We start from the raw sequence: 14,466 nt of genomic DNA, 5'->3' as shown, positions 1-14,466 counted from the left end.
AGTATTCTTACTTGGCATTCTCCATTTGTCGCCTCTTCAGTTCATCTTCCTTTTGTCTTTGATTTTCTTCAAATTCCTTTTTCTCTCTTTCAAATTGAAGTCTTTTGTCCTCTAGATCCTTTTGCTGTTGCTCCAGGCTCTTCTTCATCTGTTCATATCGCCTTTGGAACTACACATGACCAGAAAATACAAATATTAAGTTGAGCAGTATCAAGGTGGAGTACTATCTGTGTAAGTCAATTTTACCTATCAGATGTTCACAACACTATTATTGTATGGGGTTTTCCAACATTTTACTACCACTTGAGGGTACAATAACTTGACGTAATAAAAGTTTTATAACATTATTATTGTACCTGCTTTCCAACATTTTGCTCTACCACGTAGGGGCACAATGAACTTTCCCTTTCAGATGTTACCAATATTATTACTGTATGAGCTTTCAAATTTTTTACCCTACCACCAGAGGGCGCAATCCAAATGTTTTGCTTGAGCTAGCTACAACATCTGCAATGTTGAAGAATTAACATGGAGTAATATTTGGTGGTACGTTTTCCCCTAACACCCATCCCTTTGAGAAATTTGATCATCAACACTTACATCTATCTCTGAATCTTTCAGTTTATGTCTCTTTTCTTTGACTTTCATCTCAAAGACTTGCTCCATCTCACTTTCCATTTTCTTCATCTTCATTTCATGTTCTTTTTTCTCCTCTTCAAACTGGGCCATCGGGTTCCTTGTAGAAACTCTATACAGAGAAAAGCAGAGTAGTCAACACTCCAGACAGACATTACAAGGGTTGAAATGGGGAGGGGGATGGCAGTCACTGAGATATTCATTGAGGCATAAGAAGTGTGCTAGTTTTAACTACACAAGTTGCTGGCAAAATATTTGCTGGCAAAATTACTTCAAAGATGTGGCATCACAGTTTCAAGATATTTCCCTCAAGGTCACTATCATGATTAATGCATATCCAATGTTTAATGATTTTTTATAATGAATAGAAATAATAATGTACTACAGAGATTGCTGTATCTACTCCAAGCTGTAAGACAGTAAGTCACCGGACAGAACTCAAACACTACTTAGCTGCTCATTGTCAATTGAACTCCCGATTTTTCATTTTTGCTGAGTAGTGATAAAAGAAATCTCACTCACACAAAGATATTTACAAATACTGAAATATGGGTTGAAGAGCTTACTTGTTGGCCCTATTGGGCTTATTGTCTCCAGCAGTGACTTGTGTAAGTTTTCGACATCTAAAATTCTCATAATGCACGTTGTTTGTGACATCTTTCAAATCCTGCATGTGTGTTCTGAGTAAAAGATTCCGAAGTGTGACAAAATCACTGTGCTCCAGATTTTCAACTGTAAATGAAAAACAAAACAATGTCACCTGTAATGTAACTGATTTCTCTGATGCATCCATGGACTTTAATAATTACAGAGATGGTGGATAACGAAAATATGGCAAGATAATCTGGCCAACTCAATGGAAAATTTTATGAAATGAAAACAGACAACTGAATAGATAGACTAGTGGTTGAAACTGTAAGGAGACCTAAGACAAGCAATGTACAACTGAATATATAAACTCCAAGGTTGATGGCTTGACTTCACACATTATCTTCTTCATCAATTCTTAACTGTAATTTGCCAATAATTAGTTACTCTTAATCAGATATTACTGCTTCAACTGGTACTTCATAAACTATCAGAGCTGAATACATGCATACAGCTAGTCTGTTGTCCAAATTACCTTGCCTAGGGAGGCTTGTCACCTTAGATTAAGCTAAATTTAAACACAGAATTCAACAGATGTTGCTATTTCTGTTTCAATACTTCTCCACAGATGTTCAGCAATGGTCTTCTGATTCTAGACATTTAACATCTGTTCAATGACAACCAAGATACCAAGATCCTTACCTTCAACAATGCCCCATGGATAGTGTCTTCCTCTCATTTTTTTGCCGTTGACTTCTAAAATTGTGTTACTACCGACAACTGCAAAGGGTACCCTCTCCTGAAAGAGTCCACATTAACAATAATCAGTGTCTGCAACTATGAGTATGTGATCACAATGATGTGTTGTACCCAGTGCAGGATATACAAATGCCTTACTTCCTTGCTGAAGACTGTATACACTTGAAAGGTTTAATGCAAAGAGAAACTGGGAAGACAAGATTAGGATTTTTCTCTGAGGAAATGAGTCTTGTTCATTGTTCATGTTGAGGTGGAGTGGTTGAAATCATTCATATGATACAGCATTCATTTGATGTGAAAATGCAAATGCCACATCACTTGTGGAAGAGATAATCTGTACATTGATGGCATAATGCATTGGAGTTGACTTTCACTTTGAACTGTTACAAACAAAGGTAGTATTGGTCATTTTCACTTTTTAAGTTGACTGCAATGGGCAGCCACCCATGTTAATGACAAATTGATCTATGTATGAGATAATAGATGCCATAATACATGGCTAAAAATATCTGAGTAGACTAAGGTTTGTCATGTTGACATGTGTGGATCTACATGTATGATTTTACATTTGTTTCCATGACAAACTGGGAAGACATGCAGTGTTGAGACAATGGTTTCTACTATCTAAACTTTTGTGAGGTAAGCATGCTTAGAAAGAAAAGATGCTAATATTGTAATGTACATGTCACTGTTGAATCTGTATGTTTGTTTGAAGAAGAGACAGACATAGAGTATGTGGGTAGTATGTGGAAATGAAGGAATGGTGAGTGGCAGGGTTTGAATATTGAACAGAGAATAGATTAGAATATAGGGTAGAAACCCTTGTAAGAACTTAGGCAATTATCAGTACACCATTTTTACACATTCTTGTACGATCTTTGAGAAAACATTCTTGTTAATGATATTTGAAAAGTGGTTGTGTATGCGAGTGTTCTTGAAGATGTCTGGGTTTTTGTTTCACGATGTCATGTTGCGGAAACAATAGAAAAGCAAAAGGATACATACATACATAAACTGAGACAAAGTACACAAAATCTAAAAACAAATCAACATGCAAATGTGAGCACTGTATACACAAAATAAATTCATGCCTGTACATTCTTGCAGATGTTGGTCTAAATATTAAAGAAATAAATAACATTAGATGGACTGGAAATCCAGAATTAATAAAATTAGGGTTTGTGTTCATGTAACTCCAAACCATCCCCTATTAGATGAAATATTCATAACATGAACATTTATTCCAAAGGTTGGTAAGTCTCCGTAAGTCTAGATGCGTCTTGATGGTCAAACCTTCAAGCAGATGTGTAAATTGTTGTAACTTGCAGAGAATCTGACAAAATTAGACTTTGTTTTTCATATTATTTGTTATGTGGCATTGTGTGATTGGTTTAAAATACAGAGACATCGTTATCAGAACAGTCCATTCTCTATGGCTGTTCACAATGTAAGTGTTTTATCTGTACTTGGTGTAAATGTAAGAGAGAAGATAGACATATCATTATTGTACACATTAACATAACATCATCACTGAAGTAGAAAAGCTGTAATTTGCAGTAGTAATATTATAGCATGCAATGCAACATGCAAGCACCTAGGCATTAGAAAACCAAGCTGGAAAAACAAAGAGATGCAACTAAGGTTACAGTTTATGCACGGTTGGCTAGTACTTAGCAACAGCCTATGTTTGGCTCCGTAGTCTGAAGTTGGAAATTAGAGATCAGGTCTCTTAATCAATACTGATATCAAAGTGTCATCTGGCTAAACAGATTACAACACAATCAGATTTTCAGGGCATTTACTTGGTTGGTTTTACACATAAAATTTTAGCATACATGTGTCTGAGAGCCTCAGCACAGCAATCCCACGCGTTGCTTGGAGACAAAATGTACACTGCTTCCAAAACTTGTTTACTGAAAATCTCTCAAAGTAATTTTCAATGCCAATTGTAGAGTAGATTCACAACATTTTAAAGTTGTGTAAATAAACGGTGCTTCCAATATGAGCATTAGGAAGAGAACTGTGATCTCCATTTCAAACTTTACAACGCAGGGCGAACCAGAACACAGCAGACGTACATGCAAATCTGGTCTCAGTGGACTATACAAGCACTGTAACACAGAGTACCAAATGACACCAGTTGTGTCTAATGCTAGCTTGATCTAGGGTGAGGTTGTAGATACCTTCAAACTGGGTTTTTCTTTTACTTTTTCTTTTTCTTTCTCTTTCTCTTTAGAGTCAAATCTCCGCTGATAACAGAAATAAAGCAATGGAAACATTCAAACAGAAGACAAAGAAAAAATAAACAGAAAACGCACAACAGAAAATGTTTGCTTGGGTACACACAGTTAAGACTGTTTCTGAGATTACTGAATTTGCTATATGGCTAGCTAATCTACATGAAGTACAAGAACTGTACTGGAAATAAATTTTACAGGGAATTTCCTTATTACAATTTTGTAAATATCTTTCTCCTTTAAGACATAATGAAAACTTTGTAGATTAACTGTAAATGTCAGACAAAGAACAAGAAATACAGCTATGTTTTGGCTGTGAAGCAGACTTGTTTTGGAATTGGCTCCTGGCCATAGAGGGCGCTGTTCCAGTACAATGAGCATGCTTTGTGAGCTAAAAATGTTTTGAAATGGTGAAATTACAATGTATTGATGAAGTTAACCTTGGACACAGCAGCACTGGATAATGTAGTCAACTTTAATTTTAGGAGTTTGGTGGGAAATCATACCCACAGGTTTCAGCAACTTCGTAATCTCAAAAGCAGTCCTGAACACAGGTATATATGGCAAGAATGGTACATTACAAGGGAGCTAGTCAGAAGGGAATAAGACAAAATTAACTATACTTCAAAGAAGCAGCTGATAAAGGGTAATGCTGGGAAGGGAATGGGGTTACATGCATTGTAAAACAGTCATGCTTATTCCTAGGACTGGAGAAAATAACTTACAACAATGTTAACTGGAAGGGATTTCGATTATTTTAATCCAATATTCTACCCACTTTAATTTACAAGTCCCTCAAAGAAACCACTATCACATAAATATGATACATTTCTCATTTCAATTACAACTTCAGACTCCTGCTGAATACGTGTACTGTTTTAATAATGGACACAAAGATGACTGTAAAAAACACACCAATGAGTGAAACTGTGTACAATGATTAGAGGAGATGCAGAAATGTCCAGCATGATGTGAAATGAGAATTAAGGCTGTTTGTCTTTTTCTTCAACAATCATCTATTGCATATGTAACAACTGCTGTATAATCTGTTCCTATGACTAATTTTATCTGCAACTTGCATTATTGCGTTCTATTGTGTATTTTTTGGCTTGACCTACAAAATAGGCACAAATTTTAAAGTGACGTGTAGGCAGAGTTATGAAGTCTTCCCATAGGAATAGATGAGATATGAGCGGTGACCTGTACATAATATGTATTGTGTGTGTGTGTGTGTGTGTGTGTGTGTGTGTGTGTTTTTATGTATGTGTGAGTGTTTATGTATGTGTGTGTTAATAATTTACAGAATTGCTGATGACTGTGATGTCTAAGATGACTGTGTCATCATCAAGTGTAAACAATTGAAACAAATTATTAAGCAGATCATGGCAACTGATTGAAAATGTGTGACGCCACCACATTTTGAACATTTCAAAAAGCAATAAACAGGTTTTCAACTTCTCTTTAGATGATTCACTTATTTTATGCTGAAATTTCAGAAAATAAACTCATAATGGACAACTGGTTCTGTTACTCTTCCACTATCTAAACTCTAAGTTGGTAGAACTGTATTTCTTGTAGGCTGTTATGTATGACCATTACAACAGAGATATCAGAAAAAGTCTGGTAGCTGAATTGTAATGAGATCACATCAAAACACTGCATGCATACAAGGAATATAAACCAAGTTATATTCTATGATAAGTCCACTTTGTACACAAACTATCATACCAGTATGTCAGATTGACAATCATACAAGACTGTAGTCTAGCTTACCTTGAAAGTGGGAGGTGGTGGAGTGTTTTTGGAGTTGTTCTCTTTTGTTTCGTCCTCCTCTTCAACTTCAGGAAATTCATAGATCTTGATTTTGTTTGCATGTATATCCTTCATTATCTAATAAACAAAGAACACAACAGGTACACGTGAGTTCTGTTATTTGGGCAAGGTTTCAGGAATTTCTCACATAGGAGTCCCAGTAAACCAGATTTCAGCTGTATTCAAAGTGTATCATTTTTTTGACTTATTTCACCGTTCAACAGGCAGATTTTGGTTAATCTCCACTGTTTCCAATAGGGCAGATGGCTCCGTTTACAAGAAAGTGAAAGCATTAGTAAGTCCAGTAGTGGTAGTGGGCCCCCATAACAAATTCTGAGTCTTGTCACAACTTTTCATTTCAACAGGTGATAGAGCATTCTTCTTAAAGTGACAGCTTGTCACGATGTTTATATCTTTCCAGCTATGAAAAGTAAATAATGACATTCTAGGTTTCTGCCAGCTTGGTCTGTGTCACATCTACTTTGTATCGTTAGAAAGTCATGTTACATCCCAGCGTTCAAAAGTAAAATGTCCTGTTGGGTAACACAAGTAGTCTGTTTATGAAGTCATCACATTACTTCATTCATAATATTACTTCATCTCACCATATATTTATAGGAGATACTAACAAGAATGTAATCTCCTCTGTATTACACAGAATTGGAATTGAAGTAAAACATGAAACTGCCTACAAAATGAAATACCATCAGAATGGGAGTGGCTTGATTTCATTGTGAAAGGACATAATCATGAATATGAATAGAAAACTGGCCTTATCTACGCACTCATGTGTTGAGAAGATTTAACACCCAGAGGGAAGGATGGCCATACAATACTGAGCAAAGTACAAACCAGATGTGATGGTATGATAAGAACTTGGCACATCTACCTTCATGTGGTATGCTTGTTCAGCCAAGGAATCAAGAAATTGAATCCAATGTTGAAAATAATTTGATCTCCTTTTTGTTTGGCTGTCAGCATGTGACCCATCCATTTTGAGGATGTTGAATGACCTTAACTGACCTTTTGATGAGATCTACTCCTGAGAGAGGAGTACAAACAATATTTCCCTAAGACATCTCACCAATATATCACACATAAATGTACACCTCTGGGGGAAAGCTGGGAAAATTTACACGTCTGATCACTTTGGATGTCAGAAAGAGACAATTTGCCATGAGAGCAATGAACTTCAGTCAGCAGCCAATTACAAAAGATTGCTATTTGGGAAGATATGATGAATGTTGTGTGTATGAGATGGTAGTTAGTGCAAAAAATGAATAAATACATTTGGTGTTGATTTCTTAGTTGGCACAGCACATCCTTTATACCATTGTGATGTATGTTTATTGCAATAATATGCATATATGATAATATGGCAGTGGGAAATGCATATGACAACGTCATTGGTGGGCTTTGATGCAGTGGTAAAAGCATTTTTCTGAATGACAGTAGGTGATTCGTTTGACAGTATGATAAATGGTGAGGTATGATAAATGGTGAGGTATGCACCAGAGTGGCAAAACAACTATGCATGTGGGTGTATACAGCCTTGGGTGACATTACGGCTGTGGGCAATGCATAATCACTGCATGGCAGTAAGTCAGCTATATCATTGTGTGATGTATTTGACATTTCAGCCAAGACACATGAATATGGCGGTGGCCAATGCATATGATAGTGTTGCATGGGCAGAGTTTGGACAGTGTCAGATGGTATGCATGTGATTGTGGACTTGAACAATTCATGGACTTGATGACAATGGGCAATGCAAGCTACTGTATGGCAGTGGGTGATACCAGTCAGCCATACATTTGACTGCATGGCAAGTGCAGTGCTTGTCACAATGTCAGTCAGGTTATGCATGTGAAATGTGGGCAATGAGATGTGAAAATATGACCAGTATGGCGGCGGTAATGCATACGAAAGTATTGCAAGTATTGAAGTGGGAAATGCATGTGAAAATATGGCATTGGATGATGCATATGAAAGTATTGCACTGGGTGATACATATAACAATGGAAGAGAGTAATGCTTTATACAGTGAAACAGTGAGAAATAGTCACTGCCTATCCTAGCACAGTCACTGCCAATCATAGTACAGTCACTGCCTATCCTAGCACAGTCACTGCCAATCATAGTACAGTCACTGCTAATCACAGCAATACGCCATGGAGACTGTGAATGGAATCGTACAATCCCTTCACAACTGTACACTGTATGGCAGTGACAAGCTTTGGCCAATGGTTTTACTACATTATATAACATAATGGAGCCTTCCCTTCAAAGGAAATCAGTGGACGTAATGGATATCTACCTGTTCTTTGAACTGTCTGCATTCTTCTGGAGTCAGAGTATCTGCTTTAGCTATCAACGGGATAATATTGACCTTCTCATGAAGTCTCTTCATAAATTCTATGTCTAAAGGTTTCAACCTGTAAGGTAAAGCAGTGTGAAACAGGTATAAGATAAAAAGTTACAAAAGATTCCTAATTTTCCCCATTCTATGAATTACACTGTACAGTATCTTAGGAATGCCATCAGACATTCTTGCTCAGAAATCAATGGTCACAAATATTGATGAGCAGCTAAAGAGACATTTAATGTCATAGCAACTGTACAAAGTGACTGCCAACAGTCTACTCAAATATTCACACACATTACTACAACACTCCAGAGGCTAAAGTGTTCATTCCAGTGTTTATTCCAGAGGTTCAAGCAAATTGTTTCCTTGCATTTTCAAAGGTTTCGGAGGAACATATACATGGATCGATAATACACTGAAACAATTTCTAAGTGATCAAATTTTACAATGATACTGGAGTCTCATTTTCCAGCCATGCTGATAAATTCTGTGTTACAAATGACACTATTGTCATCTTGTCACAAATACCAAAACATGACACAACTTGCCGAACACACAACCACAACTAGTTGTATATTTCATACTTCTGTGAGTCTGAATTAGTTCCCTTGCTAGTCTTTTGTTCTTTAATCACAGTGTTCGGTAACAGATTTCACACAAAAGACCATCTTTACATCTACACCTTCACATCATAGACAATTAACACACGATGGTAGCTTTATGATTTGACTGGATAACTTTGAAAAAGATAACTGATTGGTGATGATTGTATCTCCTAAGATGATGTATTTTTTTGGATTTTTCATTTTATACTTTCACTGCTTTTATTTACAATTCTTATCTCTCTGCATATGCAATTCCTTCCTGCTTTTCATTTTTTGCTGGTTTTTACTAACTTCTTTGTATGATGTTGTACCTATTTACTTCTTGTATTTGCCATCCAACTCTTGATACTTTTAAGAAGAATATCAAAATTTTCTGTTTAGTAGAACATACTGAACAACTCTGACTCTGAAAAATGCCATTGAACAGAACTTTTGGCACTATAGAAATCCATTTGGTTGGTTGGTTGATTGACTAATTGATAAATAAAAATTTTTCACATATTATTACCAATTATTTTTCCATTCTAGTTTAGTTTTCTGTGATTATGGTAATCTACATGTATGAATTGCTGGAATATTGGTATGATAAAGATCAAGGAACCCATTAAGTATATCAATCTTTTCACAACACGTAGAGTAAAATCCTTTTGTGGACATCTGCTCCTTGTTGTAGTTGGACCAATTCTATTTCTTGTCACACTTCTATACATGCAATGATGGTAGGATTCTGGAGTTTTCACTTTTACATTGTGCACATTTTTGTTCCTCATACTTTAGAAGACAAGATAAAACGTTGAATCATCACTTGACAGAGCAATGTCTTTCAAAACAGAATGTACACAATAGCTATAAATAGACTAATTATGTAATTTCATGTAATTATAATCAACCCTAGATTAAAAGTGATTAGCTCTACACAATCAGAATAATTCAGTTAGAACAATATGCATATGAATACTCTCACAATAAAACAAATTCCCCATCATCTGTCAATAGAAATATTGACACTTCCACTATCTGTCACAGTCAGTGAGATAATAATATATTGATAAGACTATGTTGAAAACTTACCCATGGCCAGTAGGAGCAATAAAATAAAGACAACAGTGGACTCTGTTATCTGGCATTGACCGCCTGTTGACCCTAGATTCTGCATTTAAATAGTCTTCAAATTTGTTGTCAATGAAATCAATGACTGGTTGCCAACTGAAGAAAAGGAGAGAGTAGAAATATCAAATTGAATCGGTTTAGCAATTGATGTCAAGGCAAAAATGACATGTTTTTTGTCATGGAATAACTAGTACATTTGAAAATCGCTATCTGGGATGAGAGGTCAGTTTAATCTAATGAAGAAAATCCTACAGGGAGAATGCAAACAATCAACATTGATTATGTTTTAATGATTGGGTTTCTACAGCTACTGCGTGTTTGGTTCTCATTTTTATATCTTACAAATTTGACATTTGAGCTTCCAATACGTGTACACAAATTTTTGAAATACAAATCTTAGAAATACTAGATGCCTGTTACTTCTGATGAGAGGCTGGGTCATTTCGCTTTTAATTGGCAGGTAAACAAGACATTTACGTATTCCTCAATCTTGATTCTGTGATGTTATGATTGACAATATCTAATGAAACACAGTCTTGGTAACACCTCATCATATAAACCTCTTTTTTAATGAAAGTCTTGAAACAGATATGAAACACTGTGAAGACACAACATAACTCACCAGTTACTATTGTCAACTGCATCTCCAAATCCTGGTGTGTCTGTAATTGTCAGTTGTAGTTGAACACCACCTTCCTTGATTAAAACTTTTGACGTGTTCACCTGTGAACAAGAACACCAAAGATAGTGCAAACTTTGGTTAGTATTAGAATTACTTTGCTTTTTAATTGCCATAAGCAGGGATGGCTTAAATTTCTGTAATACATGTACATATGAAATACTGTACTCCTGCATTTTTCCTCAGTCTGTGCACTTTATGCACAGGGCTGACCTATGTTTCAGTTCAACAAAATTGGTAAAATAATGATGTTATGATACGTACATTTTATGATATAACTCAAGGTATGAATTTTCATAACTTACATGTAAAGCAAAATGATGTACTGTAAATGTAAATGTAAATGTAAATGTGATGTGCACAATATAAAACTCAATGGACCACCTTATTCATGTCTATGTACTGTATGTAGATATTCAACCATACAATCATTCTTTTACAGGACATGAATAGTATACCAGTACTGTACATCCAAAGAACAGACATGATGATTTATTTTGATTTGCACAGTTTTTGAGGTTCATAAAATAGAGAGTATTGTTCAAGAGCAACTTAAAACATCTTTCTGTCGAACTCATCACTATTTGTATAATCCAACATTCAGCATAAGAAGTAGCATTTATTATCACAATGTGGAGTAGAAGATAATGAATTGAATACATGATATGGCTTTCACATCAAAATAATAACATTCATATGTCTGGACCAATCTAGCTATGAAGAGAATGTGCCATATTTTGCCCTTTGATAAGCTTTGTTTTTATGTATCATTGTAGGCCAGACAGAGTTAATTTTGATGATAAGACCAGTCTACATACATAAATGCAGTTAATGAGCTTGTTTTCTTATCTCACATGATCCAGCTGTCTATCTTTCACTACTGGCTCTTTATGTGTACACATGAATCTCTTAAAAGACAAATATTTATGGGAAACAGAGAACTAGCAGAGACAACTGCATCCCTTGCAAAGAATTCAACATCCCTGACTTGGGAGCAATTGACCTTGGAACACACATGTACCAATTGAGAAAACTACACGCAATCAAAGCTATTACCGTTGGTATGGAAAGGTAATTACACAGAAACAGTTTACTAGAAGTCTGCATTTCTCAATGTCATTGATAATGGACCAGAAGTGAACATGACATTAATCCCTCTCATTAAAAATTTTCCATTATTACAGTAACACTGTTGTTCCAATACTTTGTTTTGGGTTCCAAACTTATCTGGGACAAACAAGATACTGGACCAGTGTTTGCTAGTACTGAATTGGAAAGTTTCTTTGAATCAACTAAATTTGATGTAAAGTTTGTCAAATGCAATTCCAGCATTCACTGAGAGTTCTTCATTTGGAAGATTCTGTGGATTCCGCTGGACAGAGACAGACTGTGTAGCAGATATCCCCCTGACTGCTAGAGGGATGACCCATGTCCCATGAGTGTGTTCAATCAGAGAGCATATCAACTGATCTCAAGATGTATGAATGGGATGCATTCAGTGAGATAGGATGTCTCTGAACACTACCAGTCATGTCTGTGTTCTGTCAAATCTTCACAGTTATACCATGATGCTAACACAAGTCAAGGGATTTAAACAATGACAGGGAGTCTTTATAACTGTCCAGGCTTTTTAATGCATTGTCTATCACATCATAACCTACTGACCTGCATTACAAGTACGAGTAATAAATTTGTTGGAAAAGACACACAGAAAAGCCGATACATTGTATAGAGAAGTTAAGAAGAAATTTCTGATATAAATGCAGGATTTTTATCATTGTGACAATATCATATTACCCTAAAGTAAATTAGTAAATAGACTGGTTACAGCTGATAAATATCCAATAAATGATATTCAAAATTCATACAGCAGTAGTAAATCATACTGCTTGATGATTTGTGCATGTAGAATTACCAAGTTCCTGGTATAAAGTAACACGTATTGCACCACATCACCTTTTTATTCACAACATTTGATGACAGCATTCCTCTCAAGAGCGTAGTATTTGGCCACTCCCTAAAAGTAGTTCACACCTTGAAATTAAAAGACTTAAAACTTTTGCCAAACCTTTCCTCAAGAAAACTGGAAATAAAAAATCAAAGAAAACTGGAAATAAAAAATCAGGGGCCACTAAGCAAAATTTCGTATTAGGGAAACAAATTACCAGATATTTACTGACATTTGATATACAATTTAATCCTTTGAACCCGGCTCAGACATAAATGTCCGATGATGTCATAGAGTACCAGGGGGTCAGGGTGCAAAGGGTTAATTCAAATTCATCCCTGGGTTAACTCTATGGGGAAACTAAATTTTCGATTTCACAAAAATACACAGTCAAAAATATTATTTACCCATAAGCTTCCTTATTACAGCCTCGTATATCGAACGTCGCGCGCTCCATAGGATTCAATGGTAACTCGCCGATGATGTCGCGGGCCGCATAGTCATCACTGGACTGAAAGTGAACCGGAACTATTTTCAACTTGAAAACTTTTGGATGCAAAAGTCTTGAAATTTCATGTTTTGCACAGAAAATCTGAAAATTTCGCATAAAATATTGATAAACCGCATAACAGTAGTTTAAATATATCAATGCGCCATTCGATGATGAAAATCGTTCTATTTTTAACCATTTTTCGTCTAAAATGAAAATAAAGCATTTGACTATATTTTGCCAATAAACGTAAATATTTTTGGTGCAAACTGAGTAAGAGAGGCATGTAATAAAAACATTATAGCCCAAACATGGGACTATGTACCCTCGGGGCAGGAGACCATTTGCCCTCCTTACGTCGGGCAAATGGTCACCTACCCTCGGGCACATAGTCCCATGTTTGGGCTATAATATATAATATTAAAGCCCCACAAGAGGCACACACAAAAATATTGTACAATTTTGAGAGTCTGAATATCCTTCCCTGGCGTATTTTACCTTACTTTTATTTTATGAAAATAATAGAATGTCATTACCATTATGATATTTATATTATCAATGTGAAAATTGATCATTCAGCAATTACAAATTTGAGGAAAGGAGGTGAGGATGATCATCCAGACCGACTTCATATTTCATAATACACTGAATACTGGTCTATTATCAGTTCTGCTGTCAAAACTCATAACTACATAGTTTTTAGTTTGAAATAAAGGCCAGTTACTAGACAAGTCCAATATATTGAAATTATTGATAAATATTCTAACTAATGACAGAATATTTAATCACATGTCATGATGTGATCACTACCGCCAATCCAATTTCTAAACCAATAAACTCAGTCATACTTGCGTACTTGAAGAATTTTAATTCACACAAATCTTGGTGCATTTAAAATTTACATGATGATCTGTTCCTTGCAAAAGTCTTCAGCAAGCCACTGCCATAAATATTCAAATCGGACACAACAGAAAATAAAGTCTTATTGGGTACAGATGTTTTCCAAAAGTAGGTATGTTCCCATGCTTGAAATGACTACACTGGCACTAGTGGTCAATTCATTATCCATATGTTGGAAATGTGGTGAGACTCCTCAATTTATCCTTTCAACACCATAGTTTAGCCTAATCTTTCTATTTTCTGTGGAAAAGTTGGATCTAAATAAATGGATATGGGGTGAAAGGCTTCAAAAGTAAATATATCATTGTTGTTGGGTGGGTTACAAAACTCAAAACTA

General features: G+C 35.6%; 1 protein-coding gene across 2 annotated transcripts in view; it reads right to left on the bottom strand.

Annotated features, from left to right (window-relative positions):
- Positions 1–14,466, bottom strand: part of LOC139147200 (septin-7-like) — a 55,482-nt gene that overhangs the window by 6,546 nt on the left and 34,470 nt on the right. The window contains exons 3-11 of one of the 2 annotated variants that reach the window (XM_070718187.1): positions 10,735–10,835; positions 10,074–10,208; positions 8,350–8,467; positions 5,994–6,110; positions 4,167–4,232; positions 1,927–2,023; positions 1,203–1,368; positions 601–748; positions 12–169 (exon numbers count right to left, since the gene is read on the bottom strand). In XM_070718187.1, coding sequence (XP_070574288.1) covers positions 12–169; positions 601–748; positions 1,203–1,368; positions 1,927–2,023; positions 4,167–4,232; positions 5,994–6,110; positions 8,350–8,467; positions 10,074–10,208; positions 10,735–10,835 — 1,106 coding nt within the window. The remainder of the gene's footprint in view (positions 1–11; positions 170–600; positions 749–1,202; positions 1,369–1,926; positions 2,024–4,166; positions 4,233–5,993; positions 6,111–8,349; positions 8,468–10,073; positions 10,209–10,734; positions 10,836–14,466) is intronic. The other variant, XM_070718188.1, reaches the window with a different exon arrangement.

Source organism: Ptychodera flava, chromosome 13, assembly GCF_041260155.1.
Source record: "Ptychodera flava strain L36383 chromosome 13, AS_Pfla_20210202, whole genome shotgun sequence".
Classification (NCBI taxonomy): Eukaryota; Metazoa; Hemichordata; class Enteropneusta; family Ptychoderidae; genus Ptychodera; species Ptychodera flava.
This window is presented reverse-complemented; position numbering and strand designations above follow the sequence as displayed.